This window comes from Ovis aries, chromosome 3 (genome assembly GCF_016772045.2).
Source record: "Ovis aries strain OAR_USU_Benz2616 breed Rambouillet chromosome 3, ARS-UI_Ramb_v3.0, whole genome shotgun sequence".
Classification (NCBI taxonomy): domain Eukaryota; kingdom Metazoa; phylum Chordata; class Mammalia; order Artiodactyla; family Bovidae; genus Ovis; species Ovis aries.
Window position 1 is genome coordinate 20,247,410 of NC_056056.1, and position 26,867 is coordinate 20,274,276.

Here is a 26,867-nt window from a genome sequence, read left to right on the forward strand (position 1 = left end):
AGTTTTGTGATAAAGTGTTCTATAATTAGGTAACGCTGGGCTGGAAGAAGCACAAGCTGGAATCAAGATTGCCGGGAGAAATATCAATAACCTCAGATATGCAGATGACACCACCCTTACGGCAGAGTGAAGAGGAACTAAAAAGCCTCTTGATGAAAGTGAAAGAGAAGAGTGAAAAAGTTGGCTTAAAGCTCAACATTCAGAAAACTAAGATCATGGAATCTGGTTCCATCACTTCATGGGAAATAGATGGGGAAACAGTGGCTGACTTTATTTTTCTGGGCTCCAAAATCACTGCAGATGGTGACTGCAGCCATGAAATTAAAAGACGCTTACTCCTTGGAAGGAAAGTTATGACCAACCTGGACAGCAAATTAAAAAGCAGAGACATTACTTTGCCAACAAAGGTCCATCTAGTCAAGGCTATGGTTTTTCCTGTGGTTATGTATGGATGTGAGAGGTGGACTATAAAGAAAGATGAGCGCCAAAGAATTGATGCTTTTGAACTGTGGTGTTGGAGAAGACTCTTGAGAGTCCCTTGGACTGCAAGGAGATCCAACCAGTCCATTCTAAAGGAGATCAGTCTTGGGTGTTCTTTGGAAGGACTGATGCTGAAGCTGAAACTCCAATACTTTGGCCACCTCATGTGAAGAGTTGCCTCATTGGAAAAGACTCTGATGCTGGGAGGGATTGGGGGCAGGAGGAGAAGAGGACGACAGAGGATGAGATGGCTGGATGGCATCACTGACGTGATGGACATCAGTTTGGGTGAGCTCTGGGAGTTAGTGATAGACAGAGAGGCCTGGCGTGCTGCAATTCGTAGGGTCGCAAAGAGTCGGACGCGACTGAGCGACTGAACTGAACTGAATGACTGACTGCACAACTCCATAAATACAATGAAATTACTGAAAACTAACTAAATAAATAGAAATAAGTCAGTTATTTTGACAAGTTTTCCCAAAAGTCACACATTTCATACATGTAAATATGATGGTACATGAAATGTGCTTTATCAGAGATAAACAAATGATAATCAGGATTATAATCTATTACTTTTTCAACTGTGCAATGTTTCACTATTGATATGCTTCCACAAATTCATTAACTATCTCAGTAGACAGTTTTTACAGGTCTACTCTGCAGAATTAAAATCCAAGATATAAATTTACAAAATGCAACTAGAACTGCCAATTAATCTGTTACTATGAAAGCAATTTAAAGCTAAAAGTGGATTAATACTTTGCTACCATCACTTCTTAATCAAGTAGATTACCATGATACATAATTTGCTACAAAATATTTAGTATTAACTAAACATATCCAGAATTTCTAGCTACTGGCTACATTTAAAAAATAAAGTGAGGAGGAAGGGTGAAATTCAACATCACACAAAAAAAGCAATGGTAATGAGTTTTGAAAATACATGGTCATCAATGAAGCAAATCTTTTATTTCCAAATAGCCTTCCACAAACATGGTATCAAACTTGTGGATCATTTAAGCATACTGAACATGCTCTGATATATATCTAAGTTTACTCATGACATCTGACCAAAAATGTCTGCAGAATTAGCTATTAGCACACAAAAAAAATTTAGAAAACTAAAGCCAGTGAGGAATATAACTGAAAAAAGGGCAAAATAAACTTACTTCACAGTCAAATAACAGGCTGAATTAGGAATCCCAATACTGTCTTACACTACAGGTAACACATAAAGGACTGAAAGAGAATCTTCAAACGTTTTAATGTAGAATTTTTTCTCCTTTTCAAGATAAACTATTGTTCTTATACAATCATACAAATCAAGAGAAAGAGTAAGTGGGGGACAATGGCATACTGGTAACTCAATTCTTTAAAAAGGAATTTGAAAAGACAAAGTTGCAAGTAGTACTTGTTTCTGTACAATTTACGTCATATCTATCATGTCTAAATAACATACTGCTTTAGAAGATTAAACAAGTGTAATGAATCAGATCTTATTAAAAATAACTACACTGTCATGTGAATGAGATATAGGACTTTCAGAATGCAAAATCAATTCTAACTAATAACAAGCACTTATCAAAAAGGGAAATAAACATATAAAAAGTCTGCTTACCTGAACCACCCAGGGACTGTTGGCAAAGGCCATAATATCTCTTTCCTCCCAGAAAAAAGCAGAATCTGATCTTTTTATCATTTCAAACTTACTAAGAAGCTTCATAGCATAAACTTTCTGTGATGCCTTATGACGAACCTGTTGATTTTTAACACAAGAATTAATACTTTAATTTTATGAGAAAATGGTGAACAATAGATCATACTATAATGCTATTCTTCAAGATTTAGTTTACAACAACAACAACAAAAAATGACCTTTAGCTAACAAAATGCAAAAACATAACATTTTTAATGAGAGGAGAAAATTCTAAAAAGCCTAAATTTTTCATGAAATATACTATACCTTTAAATGCTAAACTCACTATAAAACTACCTCATTTCATCTAAATAAAACCGAATTCATGAAGCTTCATTCCTCCATATTAAGTAAGCTAACCAATTTAAAGAATAAGACATTGTTAAATGAAAAAACTGTAGGATATGTACATGTATCCAACACCATTTGAACATAAGAACCTAATAAATTTAGATACCAAAGGTTATTTGTGATTTTGTTAAGTCATCCTTACTTCTTTTTAGGTATCTTATTTAAAAGGTTATTTTTTTTAAAAAAGGGGGAGAACCACCAATAATATGGTTATTTGATCAGTTCTTACTTTTCTCATTAGACTGCTAATTCCATAAGGGCAAGGACAACGTCTATTTTTGACCATCATTTTAATCCTAGAATATAACATAGCAAACTCTACCACTGAAACAATAAATATTTAATGAATATTTATAATAGTTGACATCTATTGGATAATCAATAATAAATAGTTAACTGCTACCATTTACGTTTGAATTACCTAATAGGATGTCCAAAACCGAACTCCACATCTTCACCCCTCAATTTATTCCTCCCATAGTTTCTATTTCAGTAAATGACATATTCATTCTCCTAACTGCTCTGGCTAAAAACCTCTGGCTCCTCTTTTTCTCATACAGCTCATAAAGCTCATCAGCAAATCACATCAGTCCTACCTTCAGTCTCCAAAACCAACCATTTCTAACTATCTCCACTGATACCACTCTGGTCTGACAGTTTTTGCAAGAATACCTTGTTTTACTGCACTTTGATTTACTGTACTTTGTATATATTACATCATTTTTTTTTTTACAGACTGAAGGTTTGTGGCAACACTGTGTTGAGCAAATCTGCTGGTGCCATTTTTCCAATAGCATTCCTCAGTTGATGTCTGTGTGTCATATTTTGGTAATTCTCACAATATTTCAGACTTTCTCATTGTATTATATTTGTTACGGTGATCCGGGATCAGCAATTGTTCTGGGGTGCCAAAAACCATGTTCATATAAGACAGTAAACTTAAATGCTGTGTGTGCTCAGACTGTTCCACTGACCTACTATTCCCCTCTTTCCCTCACATTGGGCCTCCTTATTCTCTGAGAAACAACAATATTGAAATTAAGCCAATTAATAATCCTACAATGGCCTGTGGGTGCTCAGATGAAAGGAAGGGTTGCGCATCTCTCATTTTCAAGCGGAAAGCTAGAAAGGATTAGGCTCAGTAAGATAGGCATGATGAAAGCTGAGTCAGGTTGAAAGCTAGGCCTCTTGCACCAGTGAGCCAAGTTGCGAATGCAAAGAAAAAGTTCTTGAAGGAAATTAAAAGTGCTACGCCCATGAACACATAAATGATAAGAAAGCAAAACAGCCTTGTTGTTGATATGGATGAAGTTTTCGTGGTCTGAATAAAAGATCAAACCAGCAACAACATTCCCATAAACCAAAGCCTAATCCAGAGCAAGGCTCTAACTGTCTTCAGTTCTATGAAGGCTGAGAGAGATAAGGAAGCTATAGAAGAGATGTCGGAAGATAGCAGAAGTTGGCTGCCCATGAACTTTCCTCATAGTATCAAAGAGCAGGGTGACACAGCAAGTGCTAATATAGGAGCTGCTACAAGTTATCCAAAGGATCTAGCTGAGATAACCATTCCCAAAATTCCAGAGCCTGTAAGAATTATGCCAAATCTACTGATGGTGCTCTATAAATGGAACAACAAAATCTAGATGTCAGCTTATCTGTTGACAACATGGTTTATTGAATATTTTAAGCCCACTGGTGAGATCTATGCTCAAAGAAAAAGATTCCTTTCAAATTATTACTGTTCATCAACAATGTACCTGGTCACCCGAGAGCTCTGATGGAGATGTACAATCATACTAATGTTATTTTCATTCCTGCTAACACAACATCCATTCTTCAGCCCATGGATCAAAGAGTTATTTCAACTTTCAAGTCTTACTATTCAAGAAAAACATTTTGTAAGGCTATAGCTGCTGTAGATAGTGATTCAGCTGATGGATCCAGGCAAAGTCAACTAAAAACCTGGAAAGCAGTCATCACTCTAGATACCATGAAGAACATTTGTGATTCATGGGAAAAGGTCAAAATATCAACACTAACAGGAGTTCAGAAGAAGTTAATTCCAACCCTCACCGCTGACTTTGAGGAGTTCAAGACTCAGTGAAGGAAGTTAACTACAGATGTGGTGGAAATAACCTCATTGTTCTCTACCCGAGAACTCAATTTGTTTTCTTCTAAGAAGACATCATAACTTGCAATTTTTGCTTCCTTGTATTGTCTGTCTCTGTAATACTGTTTAACATCTGGTGTCCCTGTTTTGTTATCAGCTGCATAGCAGTTGCTCTCTGGTATACCACTGGTATTTCCTCTTTGAATAATCCCTACCTTTGTTGAGCTTACATTCTAATATGGGACTCATTCAATTTCTAGCCAACAAAAAAGAGAGTGAAGAAACCCTGATGGTTTCCTGGGCATCCAGACAAGACATCTTAGGAGAAAGAACCATGCTCTAAAGCAAGGCCTACTCTAGCACCACCTAATAAAGTTTTATAATACCAAACCCTAAAAAATCAAAAAGGGAGTAGAGTCTGGAGGTACAGTCCTTAAAAGGACTTGGGAACAACTTGGTCTTTAAACACATCTACATTTACAAAGTAAAAAACTAAGGCTCCAAAGTTAAAAGGTTATCAACAAGTAACTGGACAGCTTATAAAAATGAAAATCAATACTTGTCAAAGAAAAATAAAATCCAGAGTCTCTATCATATATCCAAAAGGACCAGTACATAATTTAAAAATTACCTGAAAGGCAAAAATAAAAATGTGACTCATTATCAAGAAAAAGCAGTCAACAGAAAACAGCCCCAAAAGACATTGGATTTATCTAACAAGCACATTAAATATCTCTTTCAAATCTGCTCAAAAGAAAGTATGTTAAAGGAAAAAAGGAAAAAATAGTTTTAATGAATGAACAGAAGGAAAAACCAACAGAAAAATGGAAACTATTAAAAAAAAAAAGGAACCAATTGGAAATTCTATAACTGAACAATAACTAAGAAAATTCTTTGGATGGGCTTAACAGAGACTAGAGACAAAAGGATATTCAGTAGGTGAGGGAGGTTCAAGAGGGAAGGGATAGTCTTTGGCTGATTCATGTTGATGTATGGCAGGAACCAACAATATGGTAAAGCAATTGTCCTCCAATTAAAAATAGATAAATTTTTTTAAAAAAAGAAGAATATTCAGTGAACCTAACACAAATCAATCTGAAGAATAGAGAGAAAAATGAATAAATGAAAATGTATACAGACTTAGGGGCCTATAAGACAATTTTAAAGTCTAAAGTATGTGCAAATATAAATGGGCTAAACATACAATTCATAGGCAGAAATTATCAATTAATTAAAAAGCAGCATTGGTGGTACAATGGTGAGCATAGTTGGCTTCCAGAATTAATTAAAAAGGAAAACATAGCCTCATATATTTTAAATATAACATCAAACACATTAAAAATAAAAAGAAAAGGATAAACCATCCAAACAGCAAGGATGAGAAAGTAGAACAATATTAATAATAGACAAAATAGACAACAAGGTCAAGAGATAAAGAAGATAATTCAGAAAAAAAGAAGAAGAATTCATCAGGAAGACATTACAAATTCTAAATATGCTTGCATCTAATAAACAAGCTTAAAACTTCATAAAGCAAAAATCGACAGAACTAAAGAAAGAAGCAGGCAAATTCTAATTTCAGCTGGAAATTTTAATATCCCTTTTCAGTACTTCATATAACAAATAAATAAAACCAATATGGATCGAAAGAAAATACAGCCCAGGATAAAAACTGCTCGATCATATTATAATTACAAAGGATTTTATATCAATGGGTTATATCACTCAAAGTATTTTGACGTCAGTTTACATGAAAAGAATCCTATATGCAAAGGGCCAAATAAATTATGATGAGGGTCATAGATTATATCCATTTTCTATATCAAACTATTAACCTGAAATAACAATTCATTCTATTTGTATGGTGCTATGCCTTTTACAGAATGATGGAAATAAATACACGGGAAAGCAATATGAAAACATGACTGTGAGAGTGTGGGATTAGGGAATGAATGATCCTAGTCCATTCCCTTCCCCAGAACAGACAAGATTTTTACTTAGCAAATTATAGCAAAGCAAATGCTCATGCCAGTAGAGCTTTTAATAAAAGTTCCTTTTTTTTAGTTTACGTTATTAAAAAGAGACAGCTAAGGTACTCTCTCTTCTGTACTTAGGCCATTCTTCAAACGTTCACTTATTCTAAGAGCAAATTAGATTTTGAAGGCTGCTTAACTTCATTAGAGAAAGCAATCATACAACAGTAATAACCAATTAATTTATACCCTAATATTATTTATGCCTGATCCAGACCATGACAAGAGTTTTAAGACTCATGCTATAAAGAACAGGAATGCCAAAGAATGTTCAAACTACTACACAATTGTGCTCATTTCACATGCTACCAAGGTAATGCTCAAAATCCTTCAAGCAGGCTTCAACAGCACATGAACCAAGAACTTCCAGATGTATAAGCTGGATTTAGAAAAAGGCAGAGGAACCAAAGATCAAACTGCCAGCATCCACTGAATCATAAAAAAGGCAAGATAATTCCAGAAAAACATCTGCTTCACTGACTACACTAAAACCTTTGACTTGTGGATCACAACAAACTAGAAAATTCTTAGAGATGAGAATACCAGACCACCTTACCTGCATCCTGAGAAACTTGAATGTAGGTCAAGAAGTAACAAGAACAGGACATGGAACAATAAATTGGTTCCAAATTGGGAAAGGAGTATGTCAAGGTTATATACAGTCACCCTGCTTATTTAAATTATATGCAGAGTGCATCATGAGAAATGCTGGGCTGGATGAAGCACAAGCTGGAATCAAGATGGTCAGGAAAAATATCAATAACCTCAGATATGCAGATGACACCACCCTAATGGCAGAAAGCAAAGAGGAACTAAAGAGCCTCTGGATGAAGGTGAAAGAGGAGAGTGAAAAAGTTGGCTTAAAACTCAACATTCAGAAAACTAAGATCATGGCATCCAGTCCCATCGCTTCATGACAAATAGATGGGGAAAAAATGAAAAGAGGGACAGACTTTATTTTCTTGGGTTCCAAAATCACTATGGACAGTGACTGCAGCCACAAAATTAAAAGGCGCTTGCTCCTTAGAAGAAAAGCTATGACAAACCTAGACAGCATATTATAAAGCAGAGGCATCATCTTGCCAAGAAAGGTCCATCTAGTCCAAGCTATGGTTTTTCCAGTAGTCATGTATGGATGTGAGTTGAACCATAATGAAGGCTGAGCAACAAAGAACTGATGCTTTTGAACTGTGGTGTTGGAGAAGACTCTTGAGAGTCCCTTGGACAGCAAGGAGATCAAACCAGCCAATCTTGAAGGAAACAAACTGTGAATATTCACTGGAAGGAGTGATGAGGAAGCTGAAGCTCCAATACTTTAGCCACCTGATGCGAAGAGCCGACTCACTAGAAAAGACCTGATGCTGGGAAAGATTGAGGGCAGGAGAAGAGGACAGAGGATGAGATGGTTGGATGGCATCATCGACTCAATGTGTAAGAGGCTGAGCAGAGATTGTGAAGGACAGGGAATCTGAAGTGCTGCAATCCATCAGGTCATAAAGAGTCGGACACAACTGAGTGACTGAACAACAACAATGAACAGAAACTAGATATTTGTTAGCTACTAGGAAATAGTTAAACATTTATTTACACTTAATCTTTTATATATGAATTAATTAAACAAACAAAAAGAAACCTAGAAGAAGGAGCCATTCATTCAAATAAATAAGAATACAGACTTAAGATGATTTTCTGAACATGTGAAAAATACTTGTTGACTTCACTCTTGGTGATTATGCAAAACCGTTTCCCTTTCTCTGCTTCCAAAATGCTTATGATAATCTAATATCAAAATTAGTAGTATGTTTCATAAGTTCCTTTAAGAACAGAATACAGACTTTCATTTGTGAGGCTGCAAAGTGGTTAGCACAATGTTGAATTATCCAATTCAACAAATTTAACAAAATTATAGCTATATAAGGCTTTCGTGATAGTTCAGTTGGTAAAGAATCTACCTGCAATGCAAGAGACCCCAGTCTGATTCCAGGGTTGGGAAGATATCCTGGAAAAGGGATAGGCTACCCACTCCAGTATTGTTGGGCTTCCCTTGTGGCTCAGCTGGTAAAGAATCTGCCTGCAATGAGAAAGACCTGGGTTCGATCCCTAGGTTGGGAAGATCTCCTGGAGAAGGGAAATACTACCCACTCCAATAATCTAATATCATAATTAGTTATGTATATGCCTGCTTCATAAGTTCCTTTAAGAACAGAATACAAACTTTCATTTGTGAGGCTGCCAAATGGTTAGCACAATGTTAGAATTATCCAATTCAACAAACTTATAGCTATATAAGACCTATAAAACTTTTAATAAATAAAGAAAACTTGGTTAGACACTAGTTAATGAGGCCTGAATTTCATCTAAGGATACTTTAGGACACTTTACAGGCTCACAGCACATAAGACAGAAACCACTGGCTTGCAGACTTTGACTTGATCTACAGGACAAACATTAAGAGGCAGTAGTTGTATTCATGCCAAATGTCTGCCTCATACCTTAAAATACATTGGTACTAGTATTACAAAGTACTACAATAACGCATTGTTATTTTAGGAGAGCTGGTTTCCATTGACCTTCCTTGTGAGGCTATCTCCTTCTGAATGATTCTATTATAATCTCCCTTAGCAACTCTGTATATTCCCCTTTGTTCTCTAGCTTTCTCCTTTATTCCATATGGATGGATAAATAGTCAGATACACTGGTGATTCATTATCACACTGTACAGAGAGTACTGCTTAAAAGCATGGACACAGATGTCAACAAACCTGGGCAAAAGTCCCAGCTATTTATGAACGATATGGCCAACTCACTTAACTTCTCTAAAGTTCAGTGAATTCATCTACTTAAGAATCTCACAGAATTGTTGCAACGATAAAATAACATAATGAATATATACATATAGCACACAGAACACAGTCCACAAAAATGTTAACTAATTCCACTATAGCCAAATGGAACTCAGTTCATTCTATTATGAAGCTTTACATATGTCTCCCCTATGTCACTAATCTATGGTTACCTAAAGGACAAAAATGTCACTTTTCTTCCAATGTTTCTATTTGTTAGTAAAAAGAATACTATATTCCTTACTTCTAATTTTAAAAGTGGATGAGTACAATGACTCTATTAAATAGAGGGAAAAAAAGTTAAAAAATAAGATAACAAGGGTCAAACCAGTTAACAGTTTTATTTCGGCTGATAGAATTCTGAGAGATTTTTATTTTCTTATAATTATGTTTTCCATAGCTAATATATACTTTTTTAAAAAAACTTTAAGTAGATGAAACATTCTTAAGTGTAGCTAGAGACATGCTTGAAAAAATCCTGAAATGGACTTTGAGGTCCTAAAACACTTATGGAAAAAAAACTTCTGAAAATCATTCTAACCACAATTTCCCATTTGAGGCTTTAATACTGATTTCTAATGTAAAACTTAAGATTATTTTTACAATAAGACTCAATGCATCTATTTGACAGATCTGGAATAGTTATTCTGTGCCGCCAAGGTTTCCATTGTAGATGGAAGGAGGGAGATAAAATTTTGACAAATCCGAAATAACCTTATAACTAGAGAGGAGACTGTTTTATTCCCAAAGAAGACTAAAAAATCTGTCAAGTATTACAGAATCATTTCCCATATGCTCTTTCTTTCTGGTTGGTTCCACATTAAAAGTTTAGTTTAAAATCATTTAAATTAAAAGCAAGTCAGTAGGAGATTAAAAAAAAAAATCCTCATCTCATATCAGCCTTGAGTGGACAGAGTGAACAGCATAATGGAAAATAAGAGTAAAAAAGATTAACTGATGTCTTAAAAGAGAGCCTAGATAGCCAGGATGAACACTTCTTGCTTCATTCAGTAGATAAGAGAGCCATAAAATACCAAGATATGTACAATGAATATATTTTAGAAGGATCAATTTAGCATCAGCTCATATTAGACAGATCTATACTTCCTATTTTTCATATACCTCATCATGGAGAAGGGGGGAAATAAAGAAAACAGAATGAAGCAAAACATGTATGTTAGAAAAGCCCTACAGCTGATTCTATTATACCCAAGTTGGGGGAGAGAGTGGTATGTGAAAATACAACGATATGAAATGTGGGGAAAACAGTCTGCCAAAGAGTCACAAGGGTTCAGCTGAGCTTAGGTGGCATGAATTTGCAGAAGATTTAATAAGCATAGTCTAGGTATTCTCTCCATCAGCACTTACCAATCCAATATCAACAGTACAACAGTGAAACTATTAGCAGAAGCCAAAAACAAAGCAGGAACAAAGCAGGCCCTAATACTTGACTAGGTATCTTGGAGAAAGGTGAATATTCCCCAGAAGTGGATAGACTAGAGAAATATTATGAGCAGGACTTACTGAAAAAGTAAACATAAGAAATAAGGGGAAGAATAATGACCCCTAATTTTGGGGTTTGAGCATCAACTGGGTTGATGCTAAAGCCATTTATTTATTAAGATGGGAAAGTAAAAGAAGGAACAGATTTGGTGAGGAAGAGCAAAGTTAGAGAAAGAATCAAGTGTTCTAATTCACGTTTTAGATGTCTGTGATACATCTTAATGGAGAAGTCACAATAATGACAACAGCTGATATTTACTGGATAAGTACCACATATGTATAATATAATTTAGTACTCATAAAAAATCTTATAAAAGTCCTATTATTAGTGCCACTCGAAGATAAAAGAAATGAAAACTCTGATGACAGGAAACCTATGTACCATAGAATTAAAACAAAAGTGGATGACCTTGACTCTTACAGTACCAGAGTACTTTCTGCAAAAATATCTATTAAAATTGAACATTAAACTACCTTAATTATAAAAGCATGTTTTGTTAAGCCAATATGTCAAATGAGTAGGACTTCCCTGATGGTTCAGTGGTAAAGAATCTAACTGCCAATGCAGAGGACATGGGTTCAATCCCTGATCCAGTAAAGATTTCACATGTCAGAGCACCTAAGCCCATGTACCGCAACTACTGAGCCTGTGCTCTCTAGAGCCTGGGAATCAAACCCTAGAGCCCATGCTCTACAATAAAAGAAGCCACCAAAATGAGAAGCCTGAGGACTGCCCCTAGAAAGTAGCTCCTGCTCACCACAACTAGAGAAAAGCACACAGAGCAACAAAGACCCAGAACAGCCAAAAATTAACCAATTTTTAAAAAGAAATGAGTGTATGAGTCTTCAAAAGGAACTTAACTGCTTTTCCAGGAAGGCTCCAATTTTATCCTACAATCTATTACCTATTTACTATGTGTCAGACACTATTCTAGATCTTTACCATATATTAGCTCATTTAACATTCAGCACTCTATAAATAACGAACTATTATTATCTTCTTTTTACAACTGAGAATACTAAGTCACAAAGAGGATGGGTAGTTGAGAGGTCTCACTCCAGAGTCCATCCTCTTAATCAATATACTATACTGAATCATATTATGTTCCACAAAAGTTAGATGTGATAAAATATTCCAAAAGAATATAATCTAAAAACAATAAGGATTTTATACATAAAATCATATATTGTTACCAACTTTTCATGATATAAAAACAGAAGCTAAATGTACATCTTGGTAGATAGGGGAAAAAAAAAACCATAAGACAACAAGATAAACAAATTCTGCCTTGCTGGGATTATAGAACTTTTCAACTCACAAAAAAAATGCCTCTTCTGATGAGGAAATCTACACCCAAGTAAGTTAAATGACTTGTCACTTTCCTGATTTATGCCACTTTCACAAGTACTCCCTATGTATTTTGACTCCTATTCCATCCACACTTCTCCATGTGGCCAACCCCTTTAACTTAATTGTCACTTTCTCACAGCAAGGGCATTCCCAACTTCCCAATGCGAATAAGGCACATTCCGCCATTATTCTCTTTCACAGCATACAGATCTTTTCCTTCATAGTGTTTATCATAATCTAAAAATACTTTACCTGTTTAAAGTAAAATTCTTCATCTCTTGCACAAAACTACCACTCTCAGCAAGATTTTGTGTGTGCGCGCGCGCGTTTGTCTGTGTGCACACACGCACACGCTCTAAGTCGCTTCAGTTGCTTCCAACTCTTTGCAAGAGGCTATCTTACTGTATCTTTGGGGCTTCGCTGGTGGCTCAGATGGCAAGGGGGCTTCCCTGGTGGCTCAGACCACGAAGAATCTGCCTGCAGTGAGACATGGGTTCGATACCTGGGTCTGGAAGATACCCTGGAAAAGGGAACGGCTACCCACTCTAGTATTCTTGCCTGGAAAATTCCATAGACAGAGGACCCTGTCCATGGGGTCGCAAGTATTTGGACATGATTGAGCGGTTATTCTATTATATCTTTAGAGGCTAGCACAGCTCCTGGGACATAACAGATTCTGATTAAATATTTCATTGATAGATACAGATAAATGTGCCATTTTATATCTAATAATTAACTGCTAATGTTTACTAAGTATTTACTATAATCCAGGAACTGTTCCAAATGCTTTATATATATTGTCACATTTACTACTGCCATGTAATCCCATGAGGAATAGATGCTATTGTTATCTTCATTAACAGATTAGAAATTTAAGGCATGGAGAGATTAAGTAATTTGTCTGACGTCATAGCTAGTCAGCAAAAGAGTCAGAATTCAACTTTAAACAGCCTGACTCTAGCTCTTACACTACAGAATAGCTGCTGTGACATACCAGAGTTACTTTTACAATGAGAATCTTTGTAGAAACTGAATGGTACATCCTCTGTGATAATGCATTTTTAACTTGATGAGAAAAAGCATTTCATAAGGGAAGACACAGTTACACCCACTACTATAAAACTTTCTTCAGATGACACAAAAACATAATCATAAAAATATGCCAAACATGGGACATTCCCTACACATCTGCCTAATTTAAAACAACATACAAATCAACTTTAAAAGGCAATGCGGAAAGCACCTCGACTTTTCCTTTTTATTCTCACCCTTCTTTTGAAGAGTCCCTGCTTAAGGTAACAACCAAGAACTAAATCCACAACAAACATGTACAAGCTCTCAGGTCAGGTCATCAGATTAATGGAATGTTAAAATAATTTTCATTTTTAAAAACATTTAACTTTGTTTCTGCATATTTTGTGGCCAAATGAAATATAAGATTGGAATTAACAACAAAATAGAAGACTTCTTTAACAAATTAAATTTTAATGATCACGTTAACCTAACACAGAACAATGACCACCCTGTCACAAAAACATGACAAGTCAAGGTCTGCCATATTCCTCCCCAAAAATACAACGACAGATTCTAGGGTCTCTTCCATAATCATATAGCATGAAGAAACAATGTGCCTATTTCAAATACATGTGGAATGACTTCTACATCAAATAGCAAATAATGACAATGGTTAATACTCAGAGAATACTACAACCAGGCTTACTTTTTAAATGCACTTAGTTTTCCTATAGCAACCTCCATGACACAGGTATTACTATCAGCATTCTACAGACTGGAATTCAGAGTGATTGAGAAATCTGCCTGTACTCATGGTCTTTTGAGCTAGGCCACAGTAGAGCTAAGATTCAACTACTTTATAATTTCCCTCTCTTCTAGAAACTTTCATATGAACTGTCATGTAACTTAATCTCCCACCCTACCCACTAGAGCATTCTGCTAGCTGAAGCTTCAGGACTTCCGCTAAGAACAAAAAATAAAACAAAACCTCTTTACTTTCCAAGGCAGCCCATTCTTAAAATCTACTCCAAATCAACATCTCAATTCCTTCAATAATACCCTAGGTGGCATTATTTCAAGTCCCTGAGCACTATTTGTTCCTTGATACTCTCCATCAACATGTCTTTTAAAACAAGGCAACAGGGCATCTAGAATGAATTAAATATTCAGGTATGGCCCAATCACCTCAAATTAGAGAAAACCTATCTGTATTATCTTAGAAATTTATTAAAGAAGTCCAAACTTTACTATTTTGGGTAGCCATATCACCAATGGCTTTTGCCTCATTTACATTCAAGAATAATCATTCTTCAATATACTGTTTAGCAATCTATTCCTTGAATTCTTCATATCCAAGTACAGGTAATTATTCTGGTTCAGTTCAGGTCAGTCGCTCAGTCATGTCTGACTATTTGCGACCCCATGAATCGCAGCACGCCAGGCTTCCCTGTCCATCACCAACTCCCGGAGTTCACTCAGACTCACGTCCATCGAGTCGGTGACGCCATCCAGCCATCTCATCCTCTGTCATCCCCTTCTCCTCCTGCCCCCAATCCCTCCCAGCATCAAAGTCTTTTCCAATGAGTCAACTCTTCGCATGAGGTGGCCAAAGTACTGGAGCTTCAGCTTTAGCATCATTCCTTCCAAAGAAATCCCAGGGTTGATCTCCTTCAGAATGGACTGGTTGGATCTCCTTGCAGTCCAAGGGACCCTCAAGAGTCTTCTCCAACACCACAGTTCAAACGTATCAATTCTTTGGTGCTCAGCCTTCTTCACAGTCCATCTCTCACATCCATACATGACCACAGGAAAAACCATAGTCTTGACTAGACGGACCTTAGTCAGCAAAGTAACGTCTCTGCTTTTGAATATACTATCTAGGTTGGTCATAACTTTTCTTCCAAGGAGTAATTAAATTTCATATATTCTACTTGGCTAATTATCTCCCCAGTTGATGATTTCTGGGGTTTGGCTCATCTTCTAAAATCACCCTCATACTCCAGTTTTAACTCATCTACAAAGTAATTCAACCTGTCACCACTGCCTCAATATAAGTCATTAATAAAATGTTTAATAGGACAGGAAAGAATTCTAAAAACTGTCCTTGGGGATCTGTGTCCAAGGAACCATTTATGCCTACAACAGTTATTAACTTAGTTTTAAAGCTCTCTACCCATATGCTTATTCACTGATATTTCTCCATATATTCACAAGTATGTCAGACTTTTCAAATATCTTATAGATATATACTACATCTATTGCACTATCTTGATCTACAAATTCAATAAGTCTATCAATGAGACAAGGAATGAAAGAAAAAGACAGAGGTTACTCTGTCATGACTTATTCCTAGAGAAACCTAAGCTAGCACACAGTTTTTCTCGGTGCTCCATCAAGGAGAATAAAGGACTGTAAGTTAAAAAAATAATTTGACCCTTATAGTTTAACTATAAAAAAAGAAAAGAGAAGTCCTATATTCAAGTGATGAAAAAAGAAATTATTACATTACTGTTCCTCATATATAAAGTGTCTGAAATGTCTGCAAACATTTATAAGTATTTCTAGTGCTATCATTTTGCCCTGCAAAGGCAAATTTTACATTTTCTTTCAAATATTAAAATGCCTTTGTTGGGTTTTTCATATTAAATGTCAGTTAATTAGGCAGAGATGTTATGAATCTGAACATAATAAAAACACAGTAGTTCTGAAAGAATTTTTTTTTTTTGGAAGAAAGGGAGCGCGCGAGGGCCACGCCGACGCCCGCGTGCCGTCCTCCCTGTCCCCGCCGCCCGGGACGAGACAGAGGGACGGGACACCCGCGCGGACGCGTGTCACGGCGGCGACTGGCTCGCGCCGCCGGCCCCCCGGCCCCGCGCGTCCCCCCCCGGGCGAGGGGAACGGCGGGGCCGCCCCTGAAAGAATATTAACTGCTAAGCAGATCATGTGTGAAGCCAACCTGGCCTTATTCTAAATCCCAATGTTTTAGAGCTGTAAAAGAGCTGGTATTTAGAGTATAATTATCTCCTTTCATAGATGAAGACACTGATGCACTTAAGAGATGAAATGATGAAACTCATAATGCTAATTTTCTGGCATGGTTGGACACAAAAATAAGATTCACTCTAGGGCCACTGACAAATGTTTCACAAAACCATGTCATCAAAACAAATAATAAAAAGAACAAAACAAATTCTTACCAACTGGACTTCACCAAAAGCACCTCTTCCGATAACTTTTACAACATCGTAGTCTTCTGCCTTCATCTGTAAACCTCTTATCTTTTTCACAATTTTCTCATCTACAATAAAAAGATCAGCATAATGTCAATCACCATATTTATAAACAACATTTTAAAATACTTACCATGTTGGTAAACAAATTTGTATTTCAAAGACTGGGTTTAGTTTTCAGCTAAAACTATCAGCTTTTAAATGCTGTTGTTAAAAATCTAAAGACACATAAACTTTACGTCAAAGGATGAAAACTCTATGGCTTAACACGTATAAAACCATCAAAAGAGCAGTATTTAAGCAATGCTGTTTCTAAGTCTATTGTGTAGCAAGTTAGATGACAGCTGAAACTGTGATGACCCAAGCAATCCTGGAGCACACTCTAAATCATGGCAGAAAGTTGCTATGAAGTTATACAAGGTTAGTCTTTATAATGAATTCTGGTAACCTATCTCTTTGAAAAACATTAATTACGTACTGTAGATTTGATAGCTATATGTAAGTTTTCAATTAGGAAAATAGCCCAGACTCTGATAATTCCAAATTTAAAAGCTTACTGTGTTCACATAAAGTATACACAATTATTTTGAGAATTTCTAATTCTCAGAATTCAATTCATTCACAACTTCACTGCAACATCAATACTGGTAAATATTAAAAGTTACCACATTTATGGCAATAATTGTTATCACATTATCTCTGACTAGACTGAAATGTCTACATTTATACAAACATAAAGCTCATTAAGTCTTCTGGGTAACGTAAAGCTAAGTCTTCAGTTTAGTTCAGTCTCAGTCATGTCTGACTGCAACCCCATGGATTACAGCACACCAGGCTTCCCTGTCCTTCAAAAATTCCTGGAGCTTGCTCAAACTCATGACCACTGAGTCAGTGATGCCATCAACCATCTCATTCTCTGTCATCCTCTTCTCCTCCTGCCTTCAGCCTTTCACAGCATCAGGGTCTTTTCCAATGAGTCAGTTCTTCGCATCAGGTGGCCAAAGGATTGGAGCTACAGCTTCAACATCAGTCCTTCCAATGAATATTCAGGACTGATTTCCTTTGGGATTGACTGGCTGGATCTCCTTGCTGTCCAAGGGACTTTCAAGAGTCTTCTCCAACACCACAGTTCAAAAGCATCAATTCTTCAGGGCTCAGCTTTCTTTATGGCCTAACTCTCACATCCATACATGACGACTGGAAAAACCATAGCTTGGACTAGATGGACCATTCTTGCGAAGTAATGTCTCTGCTTTTTAATATGCTATCTAGGTTGGTCATAGCTTTTCTTCCAAGGAGCAGCCATCTTTTAATTTTATGGCTGCAGTCACCATCTGCAGTGATTTTGGAGCCCAAGAAAATAAAGTCTGTCCCTCTTTCCATTGTTTTCCCATCTATTTGTCATGAAGTGATGGGACCAGATGCCAGGGTCTTAGTTTTCTGAATGTTGAGCTTTAAGCCAACTTTTTCACTCTCCTCTTTCACTTTCATCAAGAGGCTCTTTAGTTCTTCTTCACTTTCTGCCATAAGGGTGGTGTCATCTGCATATCTGAGGTTACTGATATTTCTCCCAGGCAATCTTGATTCCAGCTTGTGCTTCCTCCAGCCCAGCATTTCTCATGATGTACTCTGCATATAAGTTAAATAAGTAGAGTGACAATATACAGCCTTGACGTACTCCTTTTCCTATTTGGAACCAGTCTATTGTTCCATGTACAGTTCTAACTGTTGCTTCCTGACCTGTATACAGGTTTCTCAGGAGGCAGGTCAGGTGGTCTGGTATTCCCATCTCTTAAATAGCCTTAATTTATATAAAATTTTGAACTTTATCTATTTCACATACTTTAATTGGTTTTCCAATTTTGGTTTGAAAATAAAAAATATTAGTATTTAAATACATCAAACTGCAAACTAAAAATACTTGTTTAATAATTTAAAAGTTTGTGGACTGTAATGATATTAAACATAAATCTCTCATCAAAAGTAGAGTTATGTGATCACATATGAAGTTTATACATACTTACATCTATTTAAGAAATTATCTATATTTTTGTTTTTCCTCAAAGCTGGAAAATCCAAATCAAGGACCAAAGAATTTAAGCCATCCTGTTTAACAAAAAATAAACAGAGGAAAGAAAAGTTATTACAATTTTCAAGCATTTAAGACAAAAAGCCTTTAAATTTTACTGTGCTACTCTCACTATTAATAAATGTCAATCCACTTTGATATGAAATTTCCCAGTCCAATAGCTTTAAATAGTTTCCTAACTTCTGCCAGAGAATATTAGGGTTGATCCTATCATATTTTCCACTGTACTTTTAGCCAATAGAAAAAGGTCATTTTAAAATGTGCATCCACTATTATTTCTTGTGAGTCAGATGTTTTTTCTCTCTTCGAATGTCTGGTAAAGTTTTACAAAGCTTTTGACTTTAAGAAATATACCTAGAATAAGTTTTAGTTCCCATTCATTCAACAAGCATTAATTGTGTGCCTAGTACATGGAAAGAACAGAAAATCTAAAAATAAGTGAGACACTAACTATCCTTTCCCTCAGGAAAGTGAAGTTCAAAACTAAATTTCCCTTAAAAACATGAAAACAGGATGAGGCATATTCAGGTTTCTATTTTTTTAAGTTTTCTCTATTTTCTAGACTTTCTATAAGCATGTATTAAATTTATAAGCAAAATAGGAAAAAGTACATATATGTATTTTGGTGGCAGTGAAAAAAACTAATAAGAAACAAACCAAGTCTCAAATTACTCAAGGGAGGGAATATGCTTATGAAGGTGAAACAGTATTTCTAAAACACCAGTGCATATATTGCTTCATCTGGGAGTAATTCTGAGGAAGGCAGAAAAAGACATATTCTCATTTAAAAAAGAAACAAAGTTTAGAAAGATTAAGCCACTTTGGCATGCCCAAGGCCTTGCTATTAGAAAATGATGTAGCAAAATACTTCCTAAGTTTTTAAGGTTCAATATACTTAAAATCATCTCCCTCATCTCAACTACCAGTGGAAGCTTGCAAGAGTAAAGAAGGAAGCTAAAGGATTGCAGGAAACGAAACAGTAATAAAGAGAGATTTTAAGGATCTGGGTAGGAAGAAAATGTGGGGACAATCACATGCAAAACTTAGAAAGGAAACTTGGATTTTTACTTTACTAATTTTAGAAAAACTGCACATATAATGTTTATTTATAAGTAATATTTCATATTTTCAATTTCTGTTAAGAAACATGTCAACACTTTGTGAAAATATTCTATAGAGAATGGTGCAGAGATATTAACAGTAAGCTATAAATATTTTTCATCACAATGAACGTTATCTACACCCCACTGATATCATTAATGCAGATACACTGAAACGAGTGATTCTCTTCAACTGAAAGAAAAAAATACATTAAAACTTAATATACAACTTCCAGTCAAGTTGAGACCGTTACATTAACATTTTGACACCCTTCCTCCATCCTCATCCCACAAATTCCCTTTCAAGGATAGCTGAACTACTTTTCATACTAGCATTTTAGCATACTAGGCTATTTATAAGTACCAAAACATCAATATATCTTTGTTGGTATAATTTTGATATTTTAGTAAGTTTAAAATACAAAATCTGAATCACATATTTTTAGATATATCCAGATTTATACTCTGTGTTAACATTTCAAATCAAAAAGGGTACATTCATTTGAAAGGTTCTGTATTATAGGACCTCCATAAATCTCCACAAAGGAGAAAACATTTAAATTGACAGGCAGAAGCTTCTATTAATAAGAATATTCTCCTCTAGTTCAGACTTTCCCAAGAAACATCATTTGTACACTTCATACTGTCTCCATGTCCATATAATAAAGACAAAGAAAGCTTTCTTTGAAACAAAACTACAGCTTGACATCAGTAAAAGGACTGAATCCTTGCTTACTTTACAGCCTCCCCAAAAGTCATCACAGAGATGGAGTTCCATAAAGAATAAATAAACAGAAAAAAAACTAGAAATAGTTTATAAATATTTCCCCATAATATCTTCCACTAGTGTAGAGACAGAGCTTTTTCAGCAGTTGGAATACTTGAGCAGTGGCTCAACTCAATGGTAATACTATTTTGTTTTTGTAAACCATATTTTAAAGATCATATACTATTTCATTTGTACATTAAGGGGTTTTTTGGGGTAGCATTTATTTTTGAATAATACTAATAGGTTAATTTGCTAATAATTTACATCAGAAGATAATGCAGAGGTAAATATGTTTACATTTATACTTCTATATTTATAAATTTCTACACTTGAAACTTATTCTATTTAGTACTATTTTTAAAAAACAAAGACTGAATTATTAAAAGATACCAGTATTTTCAGTATATGAAACTGATGCTGAGATCAAGTTGCTGGATTAGCTCAAGACTTGATTAAAACCCTATTTCTATGACCATCCTCATTAAGCAGTTTCATATAAACCTTAGGAGGTAATTTTTTTTTTATTTCAACACTAATTCTTAGAAAGTGATACTAAAACTGAGATAAAGAAACTTTAAAATATAAAACATACTAAGGAAAAGCCTACAACCAAAAGCAATGAAGAAAATTAACACTATTTGTCTCTTTCCCTACTTTCAAATGCACAGGAATGACAGGAGAGATTTAAAAGTTATAGCCCCACTGAAAGGGGAAAAAAAAAAACACCATCACCACAAAATATTCAAGAATAAGAAGGAAAAATGCCAAGCAATGAGTAGAAGCTAAAGTTGCAAAGATCTACTGGATTTCAGTGCTGACAGCAGTAAGACCAAAGACTGAAAATTAAAAGAACCTAATGGACAAAATGTTTCCCCAAGATCGATTACTGGGAAAACAGTAGCTGCAGTGAAAAACCCCAGCTCCAGCTCCTAAAAGACATTAAAAAAAAAAAAACTTACTGCCTAACTTTTATATGAAACTGCATAAGGAGGAAGTTCAGACACAGCTTTCAAATAAATCTTAAACTAAGCCCTCAGAGCTTGCCCACTTCCCAGATCTCCCACATTTCTAATATCTTTAGTTATAATTATGGGAATCAGCTCCAGTACTGACTTAAATTGTCTGCATGCAGAAAGTTAGCAACAGAGGAAGGCAAGAGAGAAAAGTGATTTATCTTATTGTCTTTCTGAATAAATAGATACAAGTCAACATCCAATCTTTCTCATTACAATTATTATGGCAGAAAAAAATATATGTATAGAACAACCTATTTTCCTAACTTTTCCTGAACACAAATAATAGAATGGGAAAGACTAGAGATCTCTTCAAGAAAATTAAGAGATACCAAGGGAACATTTCATGTGAAGATGGGCACAATAAAGGACAGAAACAGTAAAGACATAACAGAAGCAGACGAGATTAAGAAGTGGCAAGAATACACAGAAGAACTGTACAAAAAAGATCTTAATGACCTAGAGAACCACAATGGTGTGGTCACTCACCTAGAGCCAGACATCTTGGAGTATGAAGTCAAGTGGGCCTTAGGAAGCATTACTACAAACAAAAACAGTGGAGGTGATGGAATTCTAGCTGAGCTACTTAAAATCCTAACAGATGATGCTGTTTATGTGCTGCACTCGATATGTTAATAAATTTGGAAAACTCAGCAGTGGCCACAGGACTAGAAAAGGTCAGTTTTCATTTCAATCCCAAGGAAAAGCAATGCCAAAGAATGTTCAAACTACCGCACAATTGCACTCATCTCACATTCTAGCAAGGTAATGCTCAAAATCCCTCAAGCTAAGCTTCAACAGTACATGAACTGAGAACTTCTAGATGTACAAGTTGAAACCAGAGATCAAATTGCCAACACCCACTGGATCATAGAAAAAGCAAGGGAATTCCAGAAAACATCTACTTCTCCTTCACTGACTACGCTGAAGCCTTTGATTGTGTGGATCACAATAAACTGTGGAAAACTCTGAAAGAGATGGGAATACCAGACCACCTGACCTGCCTCCTGAGAAACCTGTATGCAGGTCAAGAAGCAACAGTTAGAATCAGACATGGAACAATGGACGGGTTCCAAATTGGGAAAGGAGTATGATAAGGCTACATACTGTCATCCTGCTATTTAACTTTTATGCAGGGTATGCCGGGCTGGATGAAGCACAAGCTGGAATCAAGATTGCCGGGAGAAATATCAATAACCTCAGATATGCAGATGACACCATCCTTACTGCAGAAAGCAAAGAGGAACTAAAGAGCCTTTTGATGAAAGGGAAAGAGAGTGAAAAAGCTGGCTTAAAACTCAACATTCAAAAAACTAAGGTCATGGCATCAGGTCCCATCACTTCATGGCAAATAGATGGGGAAACAATGCAAACAGTGAGAGACTTTATTTTCCTGGGCTCCAAAATCACTGTGGACAGTGACTGCTGCCATGAAATTAAAAGATGCTTGCTCCTTAGAAGGAAGGCTATGACAAACCTAGATAGCATAATTAAAAAGCAGAGACATCACTTGACTGACAAAGGTCTGTATAGTCAAAGCTGTGGTTTTTCCAGTAGTCATGTACAGATGTGAGAGCTGGACCGTAAAGAAGGCTGAGTGACCAAAAACTGATGCTTTCAAACTATGGTGCTGGAGTAGACTCTTGAGGGTTCCCTGGACAGCAAGATCAATCCTAAAGGAAATCAACCCTGAATATTCATTGGAAGGACTGATGAGGAAGCTAAGCTCCAATACTTTGGCCACCCGATGCCAAGAGCTAACTCACTGGTAAAGACACTGATGCTGGGAAAGATTGAGGGCAGGAGAAAGGCAACAGAGGGTGAGATGGTTGGATGGCACCACTGATTCAATGGGCATGAGTTTGAGCAAACTCCAGGAGATGATGAAGGACAGAGTTAGTCTGGTGTGCTTCTGTCCATGGAGTCACAGAGAGTCAGACATGAATGAGTGACTGGACAACAGCAAGCAGGAATAAGAATCTCTTGTCAATCAATTTAGACACACTAGCATCACTGGTTTAAAAAGAAAACGAAAATTACTTAAAAATACTGAACATAAAATCATCCTTAACTGGAATGCACAAACAGCCATAATTTCTCCTACACTCAGTGGGGGGCTTCCCTCATAGCTCAGTTGGTAAAGAATCTGCCTACAATGCAGATGACCCGGGTTCGATTCCTGGATCAGGAAGATCCCCTGGAGAAGGAAATGGCAACCCACTCCAGTATTCTTGCCTGGAGAATCCTATAGACAGAGGAGCCTGGCAGGCTACAGTCCATGAGACTGCAAGAGTTGGACACAACTTAGTGACTAAACCACACCACCACATTCAACGGGAGAAGTTAATGAAACAAACACATATCCGAACTTTATCCTGAGAACCATTTTCCATGGCCAATACCTCTATCTACTTCTACCCCGAGACCCAGAATTATATATGCAAGGACCCACCAAATATCCAATAGACCTCAGAAATCTCCCAAGTTGAGTAAATGTACTCAATGGAAATAAGATGATCCACTGAAGTCCAAGAAGAAAATGTTACAATTTTGCATATTTAACCTTAAAATGTTTTTAACAAGGGGGTTTTCAGCAACATCTCATTCTTGTTAACTTTCATTGAATTGTGACATACTACAGCTTACATGTACCCAGATTTTTTTTCTTTTTTTAAATTTACTGGTAGAAAGGTTGCCAAGCAGATTAAAAACCATTCCACTTTGAGGTGCAATGATATGCCAAAGTCAAATTGTACAATTTAATTATGTACAATTTATTGTATATCAATTACACCTTAATAAAACTTTTTAAAATGACTATAATGGATATAATTATAGATTTAAGATAATACCAAAATGCAATTTGTACAAACTGGAAAAAAAAATGGCAGTTTAATAACTCACCTACTCCTTATATAAGCTCTTACTGCCCAAATTATGAGGCTAAAAACAATGCAAGCTAATCATATCACCACCCACAAAGTTAAAAATTATCTAAAGGCTATTTGAAATATGGTGCTACATCCATAATCATTAATGATGAATAATATGTACTGCTATCATCTGAATTTCTGTAACACAAATTATCCCAAATGCAAGTGGAAAATAAGGAAATAATTCAAATACTAAGTAAAATATGTGATTTTTTTCCAGGTTGGTAATGTTTTTAAATGATAAGCAAGCTTTCTCAAATTAAAACCAAAAGCCTTAGCAATATAGGATGACATTAAGAAAAAAGCCAAAAAAATCATGTAGAAATGCCTTACTGAAGTACGAATAAATAGCAGCTTCAAAAACTCTTACACTCATGACATTAAGCTATCTAGTAAGTTTACAAGTGCAGATGAAAAAGCTGAGAAGACATAAATCTCAAAGAAAAAAGCTCAAGCCTCAGGGTTTAAGGCTGCAGATACTCAAATATCTGTGACTGTTGATTATTGCTATTTGAAATATTTTTGGTGGCATTTTAATTAAAATTTGTATAGGTTCTACACAGTCTGTTCCTACTCTATTATTCTAATAAGCCTTGTTAGTTATGGTACATGGTTTCTGCAGAACACAAAGCTTTTCAAGAATTCATATTTCCATGTTAATGACAAAAGCAAAGCCACCCCAATTTAAAGCCTAAACAACAGGAACATGAAAAAAAATCTCTATAATTACTTGCATAATATTTACCTGTGTTCTACCCAGCACTTAACCAATTTTCATTAAACTTAATGATAAATGTTTGAAAGTCTCCTGTATTTAGTTTTAATTAGTTTTTAAAATTATTATTATTTTTAACTTTTTTACTAAAATAAAAAATAACTTTGTTAGTTTCTTTCACATCAGAAAAAAATTTTTTTTTTTTTAAATTCAGACACCACTGGGAAACCCTGGAATTTTTTAATGGCTGAAATGTATGAAAATATGGTTAAAAAAAAAAAACTAACTAAAATCTATTTTCTTGAGAGAAAGTGAGAAAAGAAGAAAAACTTTCTGGAAGAAATTCTTCCTATGGAAAGGAGTGTTTTTGAAAAGGATATGTCTGGAAATGGTTCCATCCATATGTGAATTTTACAAATAATAAGATGCTTGGCCTATTAAAATTTTTTTTTCAACTTTCACATCTATGTTTTTAAAACTTGCAAACATAATTTTCTGACCCAGTTAAAAATGTTCAGCCATGTGTTTAAATATAAAAATAAATGATTTCTAATTTGTTTTCAACAACTAGCCTCCTATCAATCAGAGAAAACAGAAATTTACTAACCAAATTCCAACAATCAATGAGTAGTGTAACTGATAGGCAAAACCAGAAAATGAGTATTGTGACTTAATAACTGCAGCCACTAATGCGTTGTGCTTCTTCTATTTGTATCCATATATCTTTGTGAAATTTAAAATATCCTGTCATAGTCCTTAAAAACCCAGTAGCAAAATAAATTGAACTTCAAACCCAATCATCAATTCACTGTACCAACATGAAGCCAAAATTTTTTTAATGCAATTAAACACTTTTAACTTAGTGAGAAAACTTTTTGCAGTGTTATAAAATTATCTCACAAATATGCTTACATATTTAGCTTTTACTTTTGAACTCATTTTATGTGTATTTTATAATGCACACAGTATCTTAAAACACGTACACAAATTATAAAGAAAGAATACCTGAAAATATTTCAAAACTATTCTACTAAAGGAACACAAGATTAAAATTTAGAGATGACAAATTCCTTAAATGTCAGGATTTTTCTATTATTCTTAAACATTTTAACATATCCAAAACAATTCATATTTTCTCACTCAAAAGTCATCTACTCTGTTTCTAATAAGCAGTGCCATTTTATGTAAGTCTGATTCAGAAATTCTTTTCTTGCTCCCTCACATCAGGTCATTCCGTCTGTATGGCTGATACTACTAGCTTTAAGGTCTCACAGGCGCTCCCTTCTCTGTTCCATTCCCCACTGTTGTTTTGCTCAGATTCTGATTTATTACCTACTAATTAGTTTCCTTGCCTTTAATCATCCACTGCTCCTGCCCCTCTCCAATCTACTACTGAGCAATCAGTCTTTCTGAAATTTAAATCTATACCTTTCACGCCCTCCTTAAAATTATTTGACAGCTTACAAATGCTTAGAAAAAAGTCTAAAACCTTTTAATTAGCATAAAAAATTCTTTGTCATCTGGGCCCACTAACCTTCTCCAATCTTATTTCCCATTATTCTACTACTTTTCATTCTTATTTGCTCTAGATTTGTACTGTCCAATGTAGAAGCCACTGGCTATGCATGGCCATTGAG

General features: G+C 35.5%; 1 protein-coding gene across 1 annotated transcript in view; it reads right to left on the reverse strand.

Annotated features, from left to right (window-relative positions):
- ROCK2 (Rho associated coiled-coil containing protein kinase 2) overlaps positions 1-26,867 on the reverse strand; it is a 134,955-nt gene that overhangs the window by 68,690 nt on the left and 39,398 nt on the right. The window contains exons 2-4 of the mRNA XM_060413818.1: positions 18,636-18,717; positions 16,579-16,679; positions 2,099-2,236 (exon numbers count right to left, since the gene is read on the reverse strand). Coding sequence (XP_060269801.1) covers positions 2,099-2,236; positions 16,579-16,679; positions 18,636-18,717 — 321 coding nt within the window. The remainder of the gene's footprint in view (positions 1-2,098; positions 2,237-16,578; positions 16,680-18,635; positions 18,718-26,867) is intronic.